General features: G+C 42.9%; 2 protein-coding genes across 5 annotated transcripts in view; one reads left to right on the top strand and one right to left on the bottom strand.

The window, feature by feature from the left end:
- The window catches only part of LOC109399656 (phosphatase Herzog), a 335043-nt gene extending 328039 nt beyond the window's left edge, over nt 1-7004 (top strand). For all 3 annotated transcript variants that reach the window (XM_062855920.1, XM_062855921.1, XM_062855919.1), the window contains one exon: nt 1853-7004. In XM_062855920.1, the coding sequence (XP_062711904.1) occupies nt 1853-2107 (255 nt within the window). In that variant the 3' untranslated portion in view covers nt 2108-7004. The remainder of the gene's footprint in view (nt 1-1852) is intronic.
- The window catches only part of LOC109400976 (alsin homolog), a 125984-nt gene that overhangs the window by 62373 nt on the left and 40976 nt on the right, over nt 1-22635 (bottom strand). The window lies entirely within an intron of this gene.

Here is a 22635-nt window from a genome sequence, read left to right as displayed (position 1 = left end):
GCCGGAACATGCTCTTAAAGAGGTTATCAAGAGGTTTTGATGTATAAATCAGTTTTATTGCGAGTTTTATAAAATTGGTCATGAAGATCTCTTATAGAGTCGAACAAAACGTAAAATGTTACTTGGGTGAAGAAGCTTTCGATACCACAGAAATGGTTGTGATCCTAACTAATGATTCTTTTAGGAAATGTTCCAGATTTCTCCAAGGTTTCCACCAGAAAATTATCTATATCATGAGATTACTCTAGAAACTATTCCTTCGAGAATTGCTTTAAGAATTTATCCAAGGATTCTTCCAGAAATACTCGCAAGGATTCGTCCACGAATCATTGCAGTGATTTCTTCAGGAATGCTTACTGGAATCCATCTAGGAAATCCCAGAGCAGCTCCTTCTAAGATTACACTACGAAATCCTTCAGCGATTTTTTTGAGGCATGCTCCTATTTTTCCTCCATAGTTGCTTCAGAAAATGCTTTTGGAATTCTCTAGAGACATTCCTTCGAGGACTATTCTGTCGAGTTTCTTCCAGAGTTTTTAAGGTATTACATCAGAAATTGCTTAAAAAATTCGTTATCGGTTTTCTCTACAGGATTCCTGTAGAGATACAATCATGAATCATTGCAAATTTTACCCCAGGAAACTGCAGTAGAAATTGTTCAAGGGATTTCTCCGGCAATAGGACAGATCGGTGAAGTACTAGATTTGTAGTAATGAGCTGAATTTTAGTATGGTGAGAAGGTCAATCCTCCGTTTCTGCAATAAAATGGTGCAAAATGTGTGGGTATTATGATTCCTTGCCTAATTTGATGTTGTTTGAGCAAATCTTTGGGCAACAGTGTTGTTGTTTTCTCCTATTCTTGCAACATAAACAACATAGTTATCCAAAGTTTTGCTCAAACAGCATCAAATTAGGCCAAGGAATCATAATACCCACGCTTTTTGCACTATTTCATTGCAGAAACGAAGAATTGACCTTCTCACCATACAAAAATTCAGCTCATTACTACAAATCTAGTACTACACCGAACGTGTCCCATTGCTCTAGCGTATATTTCTTAAACTGACTAAGAGAATTTTCATGGATTCAATACTACTCTTATAATTAGGAAAATTCTCTCAACATTCTTCCAAACATTTGTTCAGAAATTGCTCGTGGAATTATAAAAGATTTTTTCCAGGTACTTTTCTATACACTCGATTATTCCAAACAATTATAGATTGAGTTTAAATAAGGGCGAAAGTAACATGAGAGAGTTCTCTTCATCGACTCTCTCTTCTTCAAATTAAAGTGACAAGATGCAAGTATGGTTGCACTTTTTGGTCATAAATCGCTAGGTTGCGATGCAATCTAGCGTCTAAGTGTTAAAAAAGTTCGATTGAATTTGCATCTTGTCACTTTAATTTGCAGAAGAGAGAGTCGATGAAGAGAACTCTCTCATGTTACTTTCGCCCTTATTTAAACTCAATCTAGAATTTAATGTTTCTAGTAGAAATCAATATTCAATTGAACAATAAATGTTCGATCTAATTATTAGAAAATCAACTTGATCAAGCATGATATTCTTGCTGAAAGATTGAAAATCGGTTGAAATTGACAAAGTTATGAGAATTATAGTGAAAGCCATATTTATTACGACAGTCTCACTTGGAGGCACTTGCGTCACCTCCAAACCTCTAAACCTTAGAAAGAATTTAGAACTTTCATTATTTAGTTGCTAAACATATAAAATTTTAACCTCTATTCAAGCTGCCTCTTAGCCTGTTTAGGTATTCTACCATCTATCATCAGAATTTCAACTAATCTAGAATGCCTTTTCTTGTTCCTTCCCTCCTACAACATCCGAAACCCCAGGTGCCAGTGAAATCATGGTTCGACGACACCAGCGATTCGGAACTGTTAGATTTAATACCGTTGTTTGAGAAGCTAAGTAAGGTGGACTCTGTATATACCGTATTATGTAACTCCAGTTCGCAGTCGCAGCTGCAGTCGTCCCTGCAGCAGCTGCAGCATCAATCCAGCCAGAACCAGCTGCAATCGAGCCATCAGCAGCTGCAGCAATCACAGCAGCAACAGTCCAATAATTCGACCGACGTCAACAATACGTAACATTGGCAGCGAATGTTCGTCAAAATCGTATGATTACTTTAACGCGGAAGGCGTTGAATGCAGTTTTTATCCGTTGTTTACTTTTTTTTTTATTTTAAAAACGAATTTTAAATTAAATCAAACTAATTTAACACAGTACAGTGCCGTTAAACACAGTTTTTTTTTGTTTGCGAGAAACAAAGTATATGGCAAAGCGATTTATGTGCAACAAATTACTTCAAAGCATTAGGAGGGATTTTATATCAGAAAAACAGCAACAAATTTGGAATGGGTTAGGCAAAACTAAAGTAACAAAACAAATTTATTTATATACCACGAAACAGTAGTATGTATATGTACCTAATGAATGTATGATTTTGAGGCGAATGAATCCAATTTGGCTACGCTTTTTCTACAGAATTTGAGTTTCGAATACGAAGCGATATCTGCCAACGCACTGTTGTTGCTTGGTTTCTGTAATGCTGCAGCCTTCACGGATGATGCCCATAAGTTGGTCAAACTTTGAATCCGCTTTGGAGGCATAACCTCACAAAGTTTTATAAAACTCACGTAAGTTTCGACGTTTGCCATACTTAGAGAGAAAAAAAAGAACAAAGAAGTTTTTTAACAGTTGACCTGGTAAAAGACCTGAACAACCAGTATCAAACTTTGTGAGGTTATGTTCGGTGGTTTTATAAATAAGACGATGCGGATTTGAAGTTTGAAACCTGAGTTAGAGCATGTTTGTGAGGGCCCATAATACACTGCCTCTCGAAGAAGATGATAAAATCAAGCCGAAAAAGATGCTGGATCGAAAATAGGTGGTGGATTGGATGATTATGTCAACAACATCCAACGAAGAATGCCGCAAGCAATCAAACCAAGAGGAGCCAGACAAATAGAGAGGGGTCATAGATAGCGGTTAGGAGGAGGAGGGAACAATGTATATCATCGTACATATCACCACTTTGTATACAAAGCCAGTCCTATAGAAGAAGGAAGTCATATGTTTGATGCTTCGTTTACAGAGATGGCCAAACTTCGGAAGGTTAGGGGAGGATTAGCGGATGACAATGAGGGGTTTGATAAATGATTGCTGCGTGGATGATTATATTCTTCGTTGGATGATGTTCGGTGAGAAGATGATTGTGCCGAACTCAGAGCTCGATAGTTCTACTAAGTTTTATAAAATTAGTCTCAAAACTAGACTAATTGTATCTTCTCAAGGAAGTTGGAAAACAGGAAACAAGTTAGTAATAACACAGTGATTGTAAAGCACATATTTGCTTTCCAGTTGTGCACCTCAACTGTGTCGAAAATGTCCGATTTCACAGGACAATCCCATGCTTGCAAAAAATGACGCATTTTTTAATTACTTCAATTCTTCATAGAGCAGCATAAAATATAAGAAATGCCACTCTAGAAGTTGTCTTCTTCTTTATGGCTCGACGTTCGCATTAGAACTTGGCCTGTCACTTTTCAACTTAGTGTTCTTAGTGATACTCTATGCCCAGGGAGTCGAGAAAATTTTCCCGACTGGAACGAGAATCGAACCCGCCGTCTCCGGATTGGCGATCCATAGCCTTAACCACTAGGCTATCTGGAGATCCCAGAAGATGTCTTATATAATTCTCTAATTAGCATTGTTAATAATTTCTCAAATGATGCCAACAGAATCCCTAAAAATATCATCAAAAGCTACGCTCAAATCTTTACAAAACATCATCGGAGCAAAAATAATGCATTTTTCAATCCACCGCCTACGTTTCGCCAGCAAAAATACAAATTTCACGCGATACATAACGACCACTAGTCGAATCTATTAGGGAAATTGATACAAAACTAATCGCAACGCAATCCATTCTGCAGCAAGTAGATAGCTAAAAAACGTCAGGATTTTCAACATCCTTACAAACTCAATTGAATCAAAACTTAACAAAATGTTCACAAAACATCAACTTTTGAAGCAGTGTAAAACTTTGTCTAGAAACCTTTAAGCAGTAAAAAATAGGTATGGAAAATTACTCAAAGGAAGCCGTATTCCTCCAAAACGGAACACCAAATCTACGCGAATTGAGACGAAGGTGATTGCTATTACCCATATTATTGCAACACAAAAAATATTACTAATACTACTACTAGCTATTTTTCTACCACACTTACTACTACTACCTCTATCGTGAGAAAGGAAAAAAAAACCTGGTCCAAGTAATCTTTCAAATCGCAACATTAACCTTTGTCCCCAAAACTAAATTCTTCAACAAAACCAAGATCAGTGAGGTCGTTGTTTATACCTAATAGGAATAATTGTTTCTGTTTTACTTTGATGCATTTAGCTAAAACAGCGCGTGTTTCGCTTCAGTTGTTTTTGTTTCGATCGAAGCAAGCGAATCGGTTCCCATTAGTAATACGGAGATATCTAAACACACACACGCTAACTCACAGAGAGCGAACACGTTGAAAAAAATGGCGACCGTGTCGTTCACGGCAGACAGAATGCATCTGTGTGCGTATATAAACGCGTGTGAGAGCGTGATGACTTTTTGACAAATAACCGCAAAATCTGGGGGTTTTTCCCCCTTTACACGTCAGGTTTTTGTAAGTACACATTGCGCGGTGGTAGTGAAAGCCGCAACCATTGAACAGTGAAGATTGTGAACACATACAGTGAAATCGAAGGAATTAAGTATATATTTTTATATACACATACGGAAATGAAGATCGAAGTGCTGCAAGTATATCGTAGTAGAGGAATGTTAGTGAGACGGTTCCCGAAAATTTTGCCCATAATAGGTTTTTCAAAAATCATTTCCCCGAATTTGTCATTTTTATGAATTTTGAGTGCTCAGAACGAAACACTGTTCTAATAAGATCAAGTATTAATACTTCAGTAGATATTTCTTTCTTCACAATGAAATATAGCTACGTTTAAATTGAAATAAAAATATTATTTGTAACAATATGGAAGGGGAACCATCACGGCAGGGCTCCTATTTTGGGCACTTTTTTGCTATAACTCAGTCAATTTTGAACCAATTGACGCAATTTTTGGAACGCGGTGAGATACATTGAGTATCTAGTCGTGTACAAAATTTCCAGTCAGTTGGTTTGGAATTGACTAAGCTGCCCCAAAAGTTGCGAAAAGTGTCCAAAATACCGGCCACTGCCCAAGTGGCTTGCTACCCTACCATCTCTGCTGATCGTCGTTTGTTTGATTTCTGGCAGAAAACATGCTTGTTAGTTAGCACTCTTGGAGATGGCTCTTATTAAACATAATGATCTGGAATGTTTTACTGTTAAACTCAAAAGTTTTATTCAATATTCAGAAAAATTACATTTTCGAGAGAATAGCTTTTTGAAGAAAACGTATCTTCCGAAACATAAGAATTCGGAAGGAGAGCGTTCGGGCAGACGTAATAGAACCTAGCAAAATCAAGTACGTCAACTAATAACAATACATTGACATAAGCTAAATTATACAAATCAAATCACATATTGTGTATTTTAATAACTGCAAACAAAATGTATGTAAAATTTGTACCATACTAGATCAAGGATGAAAAAAAAACAAAGCAAAATAAAACAAAGCAAGCGATTTGATATACAGACCTTGCACACTCACACATACACACACAACATACCCATCCGGAACTCACGCACTCATCGCTTCGTTCGAGGGAGCGTGTACAATATCGGTGTGAGTCTGCTACCACGTGTCGTACAGCCGTAGGAACCCAATTTGTAAGTGTAGTAGTTATATGGAACTGTGTGCCGAGAGTGGCCGCAATGGAAGTGTGAGAGTGCGAGCGTGAATTTATATACATATGTGCATGTGTACTGCGGCAAGCAGCAAAAGTAAATTGATAAGCAGCAAAAACAAAACAAAATCATGATAGTAATAGATCATAATAAAGTCATGGGACAAATTTTCGTAAAAAAGAGAAAAAAAAAAGATTATTAATCAAAAGAATGTGTTTTTCATTTGCGACGCATTACCAATCGGAGAATGCACAGAATTGATCGGATGAGTGAACGAACGAACATTTGAGTGATCGTGAGCGAGCGAATAACAAAAGCAATCACAATCGATCGGAACGCATGAACGTACGTTCGAATGGCTTCTTTTCCTTAGTTGTTTTTAGCGTTAGAATTTTCTTTTCAAGCTGTCAGCTTCTATTTAGGTTGTTTTAAATTTTGAACCCCTTTTCAGTTTCTCAAAGATTTGAAGTATTTAAAAGTGAAATGATATTTGCACAAAGTGTATTTTCAGCTTATAGAATATTGGAGAGCATGGCAACAATTGGAAATCTGCTACCAAAAAAACAGAAGTGTTCAAAAGAACCACCAATCGGAAAGCGAATTGCAGTACTTTTGTGAAACTAGTTTTAACTATAAATATTCTTATTTTATTTAAAACACCACAAAACCTTAAGATCGTACCGTTTAAAACAGATAACCTTATAGATTTATCTTCCCCAAAACACAACACCCCCTTACTCCCATAATTAGAATACGCTAGGAATCTAATCATAAGTAGTCAAAAGATGATTCAAAATTATGTAATCAAACCGCAATTGGTTTGGTCATTGTTCGGTGCGCGAAGCTTTGGTTGGATCCCACACACACAACAGATGCTTTGCGCACTGCTCTCAAAGTGAGAAAATTGGTTTGGAAAAGATACCAAGAGCGGAAAGAAATCTGTAAGAAAAAAGAGAAGAGAAACTTATCGGTTTGAGCAAACACACACAATACACAACACACACACAGATATGGCCCCTTTCATATTGTTTAGAACGAGAGAAAAGATGCAAAGAATCAAATATTATTTTTTTATTTTGTTTATTTAAGCATTTATGTATTTAAGCACAACTGGAAACTTGAAGAAAAATGCGTTATAATATATTTCATTTGATCAGTATGAATTTTGTTTGTTTTGTTTAGTCAGTTCACTTTTTGTTGCCAATTTCTTTTTTGGTTGAAAATTATTTTTGAACTAATTCATTAATCTGAATTCAAAACTGATAGTGGTAATGCCTAGATATCACATGAGCCCTGACTAAACGATGACACTTAAGTATTCCATTCAATTCGTATCACCTTCCTTGATTTCTCAATGGCTTTAGTACCTAATGACTACTGTTTTTCCATTCGAACTCAAAAACTCAGCAATAGTTGCGTTTTAATATCCAGCTTTTCTCAACAGAAGGGTTTGTTTTTTAAGAATGAGAAAATCTGTTGATCAGATACCCTAGAGGTGGTTCCACGGGTTGGAAACTTGGGTCCTGGCTAGTACTGTAGACTACTCGTTGGACTCCTGGATGGGAAGGAGGGCCACTCAACTTGTAGTGGTGTATGGTGCACTTGATTGCAGCCCAGCTGACACTGTTCAACGCATTCTTTACGTCCAACGTGATGACCGCTCAATAGCGGATTTCTGTTCGCTTCTTTTGGAGCGCTCTCTCGGCCGTTTTGGTTACATCTCTAATAGCGATCCTTCCGGAAACCGAACTGGTTATCCGAGAGACCAGAGTCATCGGGTTTCTCGGTATAGACATAGACCATCAGCCTCGACAGAATCCGTTACAGCTAAATTCTCCAGGAATACCCTCAGGATTTTTTCAGGGATTCCTCCAGGAAATCCTCCGAAGATTCCTCCAGGAAATCCCCCAGAAGTTCCTCTGAACATTATTTTTGGAAATCCTCTAGGGATTTCTTCATAAATTCTTCCAGGAAATTCCTGGAGGAATACCATCAGCTTTTTTTTCAGGGATTCCCCCAGGAATTTCTTTACAAACTGCTTCTAGGATTCCTCCAAGGATTTCTTCAGGAATTCCTTCGAGGATTTATCCAAGAATTCCGCTAGAAATTCCTCCGGAGTTTTCTCAAGGGATCAGAAATAGAAAAATAATAGAATAAAAATGGAAATTTCCCAGAATTCCTCAAGAAATTCATCCAGTAATTCTTTCAAAAATTCTTCTAGAGATTCCTCCTAAAATTCCCAAAGGAATACCTCTAGGAATTTCTCCAGGATTTTATCCAGGAATTTCTCCAGAAACTTATCTGGGAATCACCCCAGGAATTTCTACATGAATTCTTCTAAGAATTTCTCCAGGAATTTCTCTAGGAATTGCTCCTGGACATCTTGCAGAAATTAGGTCAACAATTCCTCTAGGTATTTCTCCGGGAATTTCTCATGAGATTCCATCAGGAATTGCTTAAGGGATTGCTCCAGAGATTTCTCCATGGAATCTCTTCAGGAAATTCTTTGAAGATTCCTCCAGGAAATCCTGCAGAAGTTTCTCCAAGGATTCTTCCAGGTAATCCACTAGGGATTCTTCAGAAATTCTTCAAGAATGTTCTCCAGGAATACCTTCAAGAATTTTTCAGGGATTTCTCCAGGAATTACACCAGGAATTAATCAAGGAACACCATCATAAATTAGAGATTGCTTCAGAAATTCCTCCAGGGTTTTTTTCTAGGAATACCTTCTGGATTTTTTCCAGAAGTTCCACCAAGAAATCTTCCAGTTTTCCCTCCAGGAATCGCTACAGATATTTCTCTAGGAATTCCGCTAAAACTCGTCCAGGAATTTTTTCAGGGATTTTTCCAGAGATTTCTCCAGGAATTCCTTCAAGGATGTCTCTTGAAATCCCTCCGTGAATTTTCAGGGGATTTTTTTTCAGAAATTTCTCCCAGAGCTTCTCCATAGATTCCCCCAGAAATTCATCCAGAAGTTGTTGAAGGAATTCCAGAGATTCCCTCACGGATTCCGCCAGCAATTCCCAAAGGAGAATTTCCAGCAATTCCTCCAAGATTTTATCCAGAAATGTTTCCAAGAACTATTCCAGGAATTTCTTCAGGAATTACCCCAAGAATTTCATCAGGAATTCCTCCAGAAATTTCTCTAGGAATTGATCCAGGGATTGCTCCGGGACATCCTTCAGAAATTATGTCAACAATTTCTCCAGGAATTTTTCCAGAAATTCTTCTGGAGATTTTCTCAGAAATTCTTCCAGAAAATGCTCCAGGAACACCCTCAGGAATATTTCAGGGATTCCTCCAGGAAATCCTCCAGAGGATTCTGCCTGGTAATCCTCTAGGGATTTCTTCATAAATTCTTCCAGGAAATTCCTGGAGGAATACCATCAGTAATTTTTCGGGGATTCCCCCAGGGACTTCTTCACAAACTGCTTCTAGGATTCCCCAGAGATTCCTTCAGGCATTCTTTCAAGGTTTTATCAAAGAATTCCTCCAGAAATTCCGCTAGAAATTCCTGCAGGATTTCAGAAACAGAAAAATAATAGAATAGAAATAGAATTCTCCCAGAATTTCTCCAGAAATTCATCCAGTAATTCTTCCGAGAATTTCTCTTAGAGATTCCTCCAGAAATTCCCAAAGAAGTACCTCTAGTAATTCCTCCAGGATTTTATCCAGGAGTTTCTCCAGGAATAACCCCAGTAATTTCATCAGGAACTACCCCAGGAATTGTTCCTGGTCATCTTTCAGAAATTAAGTCAGCAATTCTTCTAGGTATTTATCCAGGAATTTCTCCCGAGATTTTATCAGGAATTGCTTCCTGATTCCTCCAGATATTCCTCCAGGGGATTTCCCTTTTGAAGGGATTCCTCCAGAGATTTCTCCATGAAAAATCTCTTCAGGAAATTCTATGAAGATTCCTTCAGGAAATCCTCCAGAAGTTTCTCCAAAGATTCTTCCAGGAAATCCTCTAGAGATTTTGTTCCGACTACCGTCGGAAGTTGAACCACTACCACTACCACATTTTGCTAAAGTAAAACCCAAACTCGAGCCAGCGCACCAACGACGGCGGAGTACTGTTTTATCACCACTACACCTCAAGCCACCGCATCAGCGGCGGCGACAATCAGTCTTTTTCGAAGCGTCGAACCGATCGGCCGTGCGCGCACCCGACAGCAGCAGAAGTGTAATAGAGAGAAAGAGAGAAAGAAGAGTAAAATAAATGTAGTGCTAAGAATGTAGTCGTCAGTGCCCTGATCACCTTTTTCCACCGAAGAATTGGCCCTTGCCAAGTTCCCTCCCGTGAAGTGATTCTTCCCCTGTTGGCCCTTGCCAAACCAGGTTGTTTCCGCCATTTTTCGACCTCCGGTTCCCAGAGGATTGGCCCTTGCCAGTCCTTGCTCCTCCCGCGTGTGTTTCCCCCAAAAACTAAAGTGATACAGTCCGCTGCAGTTCGACTCACCCTGCTGGGCTCGAACAGATTTCTTCAGAAATTCTTCAAGAATATTCTCCAGGAATTCCTGCAGAAATTTTCCAGGGATTCCTCCAGGTATTCCACCAGGGATTCCTCCAGATATTCCTCCAGGGATTTCTTCAAGGAAACCCCCTGGGATTCCTTCAGGAATTCATTCGAGAATTTCTCCAGGAACTCCACTTGCAATTCCACTAGAAATTCCTCCAGGAATCTCTCAAAGGGTTCTTTCAAAAATAGAAAAATAACAGAAATAGAAACAGAAATCTCTCAGAATTCTTCTGGAGATTTCTCTAGATATTCATCCAGTAATTCTTCCAAGAATTCCTCTAGAGATTCCTCCAGAAATTTCCACAGGAATACCACTAGGAACTCCTCCATTTATTCCTCCGGGATGTTATCTAGAAATTTCTTCCGGAATACCTCCAGGAAATACCCCAGGAATTTCTTCCGGAATATTCCTGGCATCCTTCAGGAATTATGCCAGCAATTCGTCCAGGAATTTCTCCTGGAAATCCTCTTGGGATTTCTTCAGAGATTCTCTCAGGAAATTCTCCAGGAATACTTTGAGGAAATTTTCAGGGATTCCTCCAGATATTCTTCCAGCAATCACTTCAGGGATTTCTCCACGAGTTTTTCGAGGGGTATTTCCAAAAATTCCACCAGGGAATCCTCCAGAAATTCCTCCAAGGGTTCTTTCAAGAAATCCTCCTGGAATTTCTTAAGGGATTTTTTTTTCAGAAATTTCTCTAGCAATTCCTCCCAGAGTTCCTCTGGAGATTTCATCAGGAATTTCTTCCAGAATTCTCCTAGGAATTCCAAGAATTCACCCAAAAAATTGCTCAAGGAAATTCTCCAGGAATTACGCCGGGAATTTGCTCAGAAGTTTCTACAGGCATTCCTCCAAGGATTCCTTTACAAATTTCTCTGAGATTTCAATTCACTATTGTAACCGTTGGTCCCATATTTGTTCCTTGTTGGCTTCTCCACAAGTTTCCCACCATTAAACCCACCTGCCAGTGAGCCCCTAACGCCTAGATCCGCCCCTGGAAAAATATCTAACTGACAGCCTCACTGGTGGCTGCATCCTTAGTTGTCAATGTTGAAGTCCACAGTTTATTGGATTATCACTCGTTCCAATGCTCGCACTCACACTCATTGACAGCGGTGTGAGTAAAGATCCCAACCAGGCTGAGAGAGTTGACCTAACTCTCTCTTTGAGGGGAAGTGTGGCCATCTCTTTTAGCCGAACGGTTGAATAATTCGTTAAACTTCGGTTTTTAAAAATAATCTACCTATGCCTAACAAAACCAATCCGAACCGATGGAAATGCTTTTACTCCGCCTAAGACTATCAAGATAGTGAGTGCGCGTCGCATAAAATTTATATTTGAGGTTATGTGAATTTAGTGTATATAATGTGTTCTTGTGTTTTGTAGGTATAAAGGATAAGATTACAAAAAGAACGTTACAGAGAACAAAAACGAGATTAGTAGTGAAGTTATTAGTGAACAAAAAATAGTACGATCCGGTAAAACAATTGTTAAATTAAGTTGGAATGTGTTAGAACTAAATTTGAAACTTTTTATCAGTTAAAACTAAGGTTAAACCCATAGGAAAGACAATAAGCCAACCAACGACCATAGAAAAAGGAATCGCATCAAAGAAAAGGTAACAAAATAAGCTCAGTGTTCATAAGTGGTGTACTTGTGGGGGTGTAAGAGGGGAACTGACCGTATTAGTGCTGTGCTAATCATTCCGGATTAGGTCCAAAACTGGACCTTTTCTTTTTCTTTTTCTGTGCCCGGAATCGCCTTCCGGAGCTTTTTCGGATTCTCGACAGGACGACTCGAAACCACCACGTGTCGGGGCTTGGGATCGTTTAGGACAGCGATCGACGCCATTTTGTCCGGTCTTCGAGGGCCAACTCGCCGCCGCCATCTTGGAAAGTGGCCACGGCCACCACGTGATTGGCCATCACGGCCATTACCCTCGCGTCGTTCGCAGAGACCACCGACATCCAGCCATACCACCTCACCGTTGCTTCAAGCCGGCCAACCCGCGGACTAGCACCACATCGGCCAGCCGCCGGCGTCGAAGCCTCCCCATCCGAGTCCGGCCTAGGATACGGCCAGCCGCCGGTCTCGACCGCCAACCAGCCAAGCCACCAACCTCTCGCCAATCCGGACCGCCGTCCAGTCCATCGGCAAACCGCCGGGTCTCGAAGTCCTTGTTGGAATCCGCCGCCGAACCCACCGGCCGTCGGTACAGAAGCCTCCCCGCATCCGTTGGCCACGGGTGCGCCGTAAAGTTCGCCGGCAAGCCGCCGGGTTCCCAGATCCTTTCTACCATCGTCGGTCAAGCCGGCCGACCATCGGTACAGAAGCTTCCACCGGCAAGCCGCCGGGTCCCGAGATCCGTCAAGCCGACAGACCGTCGGTACAGAAGCACCTAACCCGTGAACCAAGGGTGCAACGTCCATTCCGCCGGCAATCCGCCGGGCCCCAAGGACAAACCCGTCCAGTCCACCGGCAAACCGCCTGGTCCCGAGTCCAGCCGCCTGCTGCAACATCGTGCCACCTGCTGTCGGAGGGCCCTCCAACGCTAGCATCCCCCAAAAACCGCAAGTACACCCATAAAAAGCATGTTAAACCAAAACTAAATTTCTATGCCCCTGCGTGGGCCAATAAATATCTAGATTTGTAAGATGAAATTTTGGTAGTTGGCATTTCTTTAAGAACGCAAGCCCTACATTATATACGTTTTGATTACCGGGATTTTACCGTGCCCCGATAAGGGTTCTCACCCTCGATCTTATTAGTCCGCTGTAAACAAATTTCCACCTTGGTTCGGATTGCTTTGTCGTTTGAACTTCAGGATCCGACTCCCGCCTAGGTGAGTGGCGAAGGAGTGTTGTAAGTATTTGTGACGGTGCTAATCATAATAAGCGACCTGTGCTCAACATAATTTCCCACCCACAATTATCCCTCTGAGCAGCCGAGGGGCTTACAAATTGGCGCCCAACGAAAATAAATTCAAATTAGCATTCGTTCATAATATTTTTCTATTTTCCACCCCGAGCGGAGGGGAATAAAACATTTCACGTTTTAGTTAGTTCGTTCTTCAAACGAATCTGCTAGATCAGGCAAAATGGATTTGGAACTCGAGTTGCAATACAAGCGTTTAATGGTGCATCATCTGGAGAAGCATGAAATCGAGCATGAATTGGCGATTCGAGCAGTTCAATTCGATCCAGTAGAGACTCGATCGGCGATACAGAGAAGACTGAGAGATCGGTTGAAAGAGGAAAAAGAGCTAGATACGTTGGATTTGGACTTTTCTAGGTGTAATATAACCATCGATAATGAAATCAAAATTATTGATTCCAACGTAGAGCAAATCAAAGCTTACTTGGAAAATGAGAAACGTTTTGAGGGTTTGAGGGACAGCCTAAAGTCGCGGTTGGTCCACTATTTCGCGCGGGTTCGTCGAGCTCAAGAGCACGCAGAGACCGACGAAGATCTCAACGACTTTGATAAGCTCCTCAGTGCAATTCGAGGACTTATTAATACACACTTTTCCATATTTTCTCCCATTCAATCGGTGAGAGAAGACATGTTGCAGGAAATTGTACGTTCAGTCTCGAATTTGAAACTGGGAGCAATTCCCAAGACAAATCAGCCTAAACAGGGAGCTGAGCGATCTCATAGAAACTCCAAAAGAAAGGAGAGGGACAACACTAGTGCAGGGACTTCTGATGGTAATGAGGAGGAATTGGGGGCGGTTGGTCCGGTTACTTCTGCGAATCGCCGCGTGTTGAAATCTTTTGAACAACCGTCCAAACCGAATCTAGGAGCCCTCGCCGCGTGGTATCCATTCGGTTTCCCGCCATTTCCTAAGGGATGGCCGCAGCCGGACGCCAGTACGGATGCAAATCAATCGGAAACGGTTTTGCGAAAATTCTCACTTCGGAAAAAGTCCAAGTCTAACCCGATTCAGCAGGTACATACTTCGGAATCGGTTACAGATTCGGAATCCGCGAATTCTTCAGCCTCGTCGGATCGTCCGGTAGTCAGAGCCCAAAGATCTCGTCGTCGTCGCGATTATCACAAACGCCGGCCAATCTCCGAATGGAACATCAAATATGATGGGAGAGATAACGGCCAGAATTTGATGAAATTCATAAAAGAAATCGAATTTTACGCGAAATCTGAAAACGTGTCGAAGAGAGAGCTATTCCGGTCCGCGATTTATCTTTTCAAGGATCAAGCGAAATCTTGGTTCATGTCGGGTATCGAAAATGAAGATTTCGGTGATTGGGATGAGCTTATTACGGAACTAAAACGCGAATTTTTGAGTCCAGATCACGACCACGTAAACGAAATCAAGGCGATCTCGCGAAAACAGGGTCCAAAAGAGAGATTTTCTGATTTTCTTTCGGAGTTGCAGAAAATTTTCAATTCTCTTACAAAACCTATCTCCGAAGGTAAGAAATTCGAAATAGTAATGCGTAACTTACGGTCGGACTATAAAGGCCACGCGGTCGCGTCAAACATTAACAACTTGGCCGATCTTAAGAGATTTGGGAGGCAACTAGATGCGACGTATTGGTATAAGTATGCCCCAAATGCTCAAGATCAACCCGCGTCGCGAGTTAAAGCCCAAGCGAATGAAATTACTAGAGAACCACGGAATAAAATACAACCTCCACCCGAGGAGCCAAAACGAACCTACAAATCGAAGAGCTTTTATCGGTCACAAAAAGAACACTCGGAAGAAGAACAACCAGTGAACAAACCGTCACGCGATACTCCGAAACCTACGAAACAGGGGAACCAACAAGTGAGGAAATCCGAAGAGTCTAGGGCGCCTCCACCTTGGATTGACAGTTACATCCCACCGGCAGAGGGCACTTGTTTCAACTGCCGACGTCGTGGACATAGCCATACTGAGTGCAATGCACCGCGCTATAAATTTTGTCTCCGGTGTGGGCTACACCAGGTAGAAACGAAAAATTGCCCATTTTGCGCAAAAAACTACCAGTAGACTACCTGAGAGGGCAGGTCAGTCCAGTAGCGCACCTAAATCCCTCGTCTAAATCTTTATCAGATCATCTTTATCAAGTTGGCTACCGTAAGACTCAGAATACCGACTATGCATTTTCCGAGGAGACCCAGGTTGAGGAACTATTTGTTCGTTTAGAGGATGACGATCGTCCATTCGTTCAAATAACGGTTTTTGACACTCCAATTATCGGACTTCTCGATAGTGGAGCCCACCGGAGTATTCTAGGTGTAGGATCTCTAAAATTGCTCAAATCGTGTAAACTAAAACTTTTTCCAGCCGAAGTCGACCTGGTAACGGCCAGTGGACAAAAGCTAGAAGTAACGGGTTACGTAAACCTTCCCGTGTCCTTTAATGGTCAAACTAAATTGATCGCGACGTTAGTGGTTCCAGAATTGAAACGGCGTTTACTGTTAGGTACAGACTTTTGGAAAGCGTGCGGTATAATTCCAACCATACAATCAGTATCGGTGGAAGAGGTACAGGCCAATCCGGAGATTTGTCCCTTGACGGTAGACCAGCTTCAAGAACTGGAATCGATCAAAACCCAATTTAAAGCCGCTCAAGAGGGCACATTAGAAATGACCCCTCTAATCGCCCATCGCATTGAGCTCACTGAAGAAGCTAAGAAGTTAGCTCCAGTGCGCATCAACCCGTTCCCAACGTCACCGAAGCGTCAGGAACAAATTAACAATGAGTTGGACAGTTTACTCGAAGCCGGAATTATTGAACGCTCGTACAGTAACTGGGCCTTGAGATTGGTCCCAGTTGATAAGCCTGACGAGACCGTAAGACTTTGCTTAGATGCTCGAAAATTGAATGAGCGTACGGTTCGGGATTCATACCCATTGCCACACGCGGATAGAATCCTCAGCCGAGTCGGACCGTGCAACTTTATCTCTACTATAGATTTGTCGAAAGCCTTCCTACAAATCCCACTCCATCCTAAATCTAGGAAATTCACTGCCTTTTCGGTATTAGGCCGTGGACTGTTTCAGTTCACCCGCATGCCATTCGGTCTGGTCAATAGTCCAGCGACCTTGTCCAGACTGATGGACCGAGTATTAGGCGCGGGTGAACTCGAACCTCACGTTTTTGTCTACTTAGACGATATTATCGTCGTAAGTGAGACCTTCGAACAACACGTCAGATTACTGCGAGAAGTGGCCTCGAGGTTAACGAGGGCTAATCTGTCGATCAATCTTCAAAAATCGAAGTTTTGCCTCTCCGAACTTCCATACCTGGGGTACATTCTTACCACGGACGGCCTCAAACCTAACCCTGACCGAGTGGAGGCCATCATAAACATCGAACGTCCCAAAAGCATCCGTGCATTGAGACGCTTCCTTGGAATGTGCAACTATTACCGGCGATTTATCGCCAGTTACAGTGAAGTTGTTCGACCGTTAACAGACCTTTTGAGGGACAAACCGAAATCCATTCGTTGGAACGAGTCCGCTGAGGCCTCGTTCGTTAGAATCAAGGAGCTCCTTATCAGTGCTCCGATACTCGCTAATCCCGATTTCACAGAACCGTTTTGTATCCACTGCGATGCTAGTGACACGGCCATTGCCGGAGTCTTGACTCAGCAACGAGATGGAGCCGAACAGCCAATAGCCTACTTTTCCCAAAAACTGACTGGCCCAGAACAACGGTACTTCGCCACGGAGAAGGAAGCCTTAGCTGTCCTAAAATCCGTAGAAAAGTTCCGCTGTTACGTGGAGGGGTCGAAGTTTACCGTGATCACAGACGCTTCGGCGCTTACGTATATCTAACGAAGTAGTTGGCGTACCTCGTCTCGTCTCTGTCGATGGAGTATAGAGCTTCAACGGCACGATATGGTAATCAAACACCGTCGAGGAATCGACAACGTGGTGCCGGATACCTTATCAAGAGCCATTGAAGTTCTATCACTACATCAACAGAGACCAGACTGGTACACGAAACTAATTAAAAATGTCCAAGAAGAACCTGAGAAGTATAAGGACTTTCAGCTTGAGAATGGAATTCTGAAAAAGCTCGTGTCCACTCAGGCGGACACACTTGATTACCATTTTGAATGGAAGGTTTGTATTCCCAAAGAAATGCGAGAAAATGTGCTGGTGGAAGAGCATGACGATGCACTGCACCTCGGAACGGACAAAACCATTGCCCGGGTCAGAAAAAAGTACTACTGGCCCAATTTAGCCAAAGATGTCCGCTCTCATATCCGGAAATGCTCCGTATGCCACGAAAGCAAACCCGCCAATCACTCCCAACACCCCCAAGTCGGGTCACCAAGGCTGGCAACTAAACCCTTTCAGTTGATCGCCATAGATTTTATACAGTCGTTGCCCCGGAGTAAGTCCGGAAATGCCCATTTATTTGTCGTAATGGACATTTTCTCCAAATTTTGCTTATTAGTTCCCGTGCGAAAGATAAGTGTGACAAAAGTCTGTGAAATTCTGGAGAATCAGTGGTTCCGGAGGTATTCCACACCAGAGATTCTCATCTCAGACAATGCGTCGACCTTTTTATCCACCCAATTCCAACAGTTGCTGCAAAAGTTCCATGTCCAACATTGGACGAACCCCAGACATCACAGCCAATCTAACCCGGTAGAACGGTTAAATCGGACTATCAACGCTTGCATTCGCACCTATGCTAGGTCGAATCAAAAGTTATGGGACAGCCGAGTGTCGGAAATTGAATACGCCGTCAATACTACCCCACACGGAGCAACCGGTTTTAGCCCATACCGCATTCTATATGGCCACGAGATCGTGAGTCGTGGTGACGAACATCGGGTGGACCATGACATAGTGGATTATTCGGATAGTGAAAGAATTGAACGAAAATGTCAGATCGATCAGTCTATTTACGATCTGGTTAAGAAAAACTTACACAAACAATTCTACAAAAATTCACAATCGTACAATTTAAGACACAAATCGTTCGCTCCAACGTACACCGTGGGACAAAAAGTTTTCAAGCGGAACTTCCGCCAATCCTCAGCTCCTAATCAATATAACGCCAAATTGGGCCCCTGCTACCTTCCATGCACTGTGGTCGCCCGTGTTGGAACCTCTTCCTACGAGCTGGCAGACAAAAACGGCAAATCCATAGGGGTATTCTCCTCCGCCGACTTGAAGTCAGGAGAATCCTGAAATGAAACATAAACAAGCTCTTCAACTTAACACCTCACGATACGTATCAAATAAAACTCTCCTGGTACAGCTGCGGCCGAAGCTGGAAACCGATTAGTTACACCTGTAACAAAACCAAAACAAATCAGTCATGCAACCAAAAACCATACAACGCTAGACTATTTACAACTCGATTCCCTACCAAGAATGGCTCGTTTCTTTGTATGTTCCCCTATAACAGACTGTTGAAAATGAAAATGAGGTACCTGAACGGAGAATGTATAGCAGCTTCTGTTGATGTGCGCACCATCCATTTCGGGACATACAACGAAAGGACCCATTCCAATTTCACTGCCGATCAACTTTATTACTTACTTGTAGTTAGATTTTCCGTTTTCCACCTACAAAGAGGCGTCAATTGTCCAAATAATTGATGTGCAATCCGCGTACACCTCCGCTCCATTTACGATTTTGTTGTTTTGATCTCTCCGTTTGACAGATATGTGTTTTTGTGTTGGTGAGTGACTCATGTATGTTGTCTTTCCAAATGAGCGAAAGAGTAACTCACAGGGCACAGTGTTGCCAATAATATTTGTACAACTCAAATTGTTTTTGAAATAGAAAAACACAGATGATGTTGATTTGAATTGTTGTTTTACACCTCTGGCTCAGTCAAAATGAATGATTCTCATTCATTTTGAACTGGGAGGACGGGGTATTTGTAACCGTTGGTCCCATATTTGTTCCTTGTTGGCTTCTCCACAAGTTTCCCACCATTAAACCCACCTGCCAGTGAGCCCCTAACGCCTAGATCCGCCCCTGGAAAAATATCTAACTGACAGCCTCACTGGTGGCTGCATCCTTAGTTGTCAATGTTGAAGTCCACAGTTTATTGGATTATCACTCGTTCCAATGCTCGCACTCACACTCATTGACAGCGGTGTGAGTAAAGATCCCAACCAGGCTGAGAGAGTTGACCTAACTCTCTCTTTGAGGGGAAGTGTGGCCATCTCTTTTAGCCGAACGGTTGAATAATTCGTTAAACTTCGGTTTTTAAAAATAATCTACCTATGCCTAACAAAACCAATCCGAACCGATGGAAATGCTTTTACTCCGCCTAAGACTATCAAGATAGTGAGTGCGCGTCGCATAAAATTTATATTTGAGGTTATGTGAATTTAGTGTATATAATGTGTTCTTGTGTTTTGTAGGTATAAAGGATAAGATTACAAAAAGAACGTTACAGAGAACAAAAACGAGATTAGTAGTGAAGTTATTAGTGAACAAAAAATAGTACGATCCGGTAAAACAATTGTTAAATTAAGTTGGAATGTGTTAGAACTAAATTTGAAACTTTTTATCAGTTAAAACTAAGGTTAAACCCATAGGAAAGACAATAAGCCAACCAACGACCATAGAAAAAGGAATCGCATCAAAGAAAAGGTAACAAAATAAGCTCAGTGTTCATAAGTGGTGTACTTGTGGGGGTGTAAGAGGGGAACTGACCGTATTAGTGCTGTGCTAATCATTCCGGATTAGGTCCAAAACTGGACCTTTTCTTTTTCTTTTTCTGTGCCCGGAATCGCCTTCCGGAGCTTTTTCGGATTCTCGACAGGACGACTCGAAACCACCACGTGTCGGGGCTTGGGATCGTTTAGGACAGCGATCGACGCCATTTTGTCCGGTCTTCGAGGGCCAACTCGCCGCCGCCATCTTGGAAAGTGGCCACGGCCACCACGTGATTGGCCATCACGGCCATTACCCTCGCGTCGTTCGCAGAGACCACCGACATCCAGCCATACCACCTCACCGTTGCTTCAAGCCGGCCAACCCGCGGACTAGCACCACATCGGCCAGCCGCCGGCGTCGAAGCCTCCCCATCCGAGTCCGGCCTAGGATACGGCCAGCCGCCGGTCTCGACCGCCAACCAGCCAAGCCACCAACCTCTCGCCAATCCGGACCGCCGTCCAGTCCATCGGCAAACCGCCGGGTCTCGAAGTCCTTGTTGGAATCCGCCGCCGAACCCACCGGCCGTCGGTACAGAAGCCTCCCCGCATCCGTTGGCCACGGGTGCGCCGTAAAGTTCGCCGGCAAGCCGCCGGGTTCCCAGATCCTTTCTACCATCGTCGGTCAAGCCGGCCGACCATCGGTACAGAAGCTTCCACCGGCAAGCCGCCGGGTCCCGAGATCCGTCAAGCCGACAGACCGTCGGTACAGAAGCACCTAACCCGTGAACCAAGGGTGCAACGTCCATTCCGCCGGCAATCCGCCGGGCCCCAAGGACAAACCCGTCCAGTCCACCGGCAAACCGCCTGGTCCCGAGTCCAGCCGCCTGCTGCAACATCGTGCCACCTGCTGTCGGAGGGCCCTCCAACGCTAGCATCCCCCAAAAACCGCAAGTACACCCATAAAAAGCATGTTAAACCAAAACTAAATTTCTATGCCCCTGCGTGGGCCAATAAATATCTAGATTTGTAAGATGAAATTTTGGTAGTTGGCATTTCTTTAAGAACGCAAGCCCTACATTATATACGTTTTGATTACCGGGATTTTACCGTGCCCCGATAAGGGTTCTCACCCTCGATCTTATTAGTCCGCTGTAAACAAATTTCCACCTTGGTTCGGATTGCTTTGTCGTTTGAACTTCAGGATCCGACTCCCGCCTAGGTGAGTGGCGAAGGAGTGTTGTAAGTATTTGTGACGGTGCTAATCATAATAAGCGACCTGTGCTCAACATAATTTCCCACCCACAATTATCCCTCTGAGCAGCCGAGGGGCTTACACTATTTTTGGCGACGCAGTCATAAAATGAACAAACGACGTTATTTATTTGCCCAACGTTTCGACACGGGGTTTGTGTCTTCCTCAGGGGGTACCAGTACAAGTTGTGCGAGAAAAATCAGAAATTTTAAAGTCATGTACCAAAAACAGCGTGATCCGACAGTTATAGTTAGACGAAACATAGGACAAATAACGACACAAAGATTTACTCCCTGATGAAGACACAAACTCCGTGTCGAAACGTTGGGCAAATAAATAACGTCGTTTGTTTATTTTATGACTGCGTAGCCAAAAATAGTTAATTGTACCATACAGTCGATTCTATCCCAGTTCTAAGATTTCATTTGTTGTTTTTCTGACTTCAGCTAGATTGAGGAGGTACGATTCGAGCGTTTGTTCACCAAGGAGGTGCGGCTCAAACAGCGTCTGTTCTGGCATCCAGCGGCTGAGTAAGAAACGCTGCACCACGCCCAGCTAGATCCAAGGTGGTAGCCCCATCAGCGTGGTCGTCCCAGTGTTGGTTGGGACGTTAAACAGAACTGGCACGATGGCCCTCCGGCGAGACAGGAGTGTTGGCGTAGGCCCAATAAGCCACCCGTAAAAATCCCCATTGCGAATAACATAGGAGAAAATACGACTCGATACAATCGGCAAAAAACCACGCGACGAAATAAGGACTACGATTGGAAACTTGGAACATGGAATTGCAAGTCACTAGGTTTCGCAGGATGTGACAGGATAAATTACGACGAACTACAACTTCGACCGCAACTTCGACATCGTGGCGTTGCAGGAACTTTGTTGGACTGGACAGAATGTCTGAAAAAGCGGGCATCGAGCGGCTACCTTCTAGCAAAGCTGTGGCACCACCAATGAACTGGGAACAGGATTTATAGTGTTGGGCAAGATGCGACAACGTGTGATCGGGTGGCAGCCGATCAACGCAAGGATGTGCATGTTGAGAGTTTGAGTTAAGGGCCGTTTCTTCAACTACAGCATCATCAACGTCCACTGCCCACACGAAGGGAGACCCGATGACGAGAAAGAAGCGTTCTACGCGCAGTTAGAGCAAACATACGATGGTTGCTCGCCGCGTGACGTGGTATGGTAGTCCGAAGCACCTTCTTCCCCCGCAAAGATATCCACAAAGCCACCTGGAGATCACCCGACCATCAAACAGAAAACCAAATCGACCACGTTCTAATCGACGGTAAATTCTTCTCAGATATAACCAACGTCCGCACATACCGCAGTGCGAATATAGATTCGGATCACTACTTAGTTGCTGATGCATGCGCTCAGAACTTTCGACAGTTATTACCACGCGTCGAAGTCGAACGCCGCGGCTGAACA

Source organism: Aedes albopictus, chromosome 3, assembly GCF_035046485.1.
Source record: "Aedes albopictus strain Foshan chromosome 3, AalbF5, whole genome shotgun sequence".
NCBI lineage: Eukaryota > Metazoa > Arthropoda > Insecta > Diptera > Culicidae > Aedes > Aedes albopictus.
The sequence above is the reverse complement of the archived record's forward strand: the minus strand, read 5'-3'. Positions and strand labels throughout refer to the sequence as shown.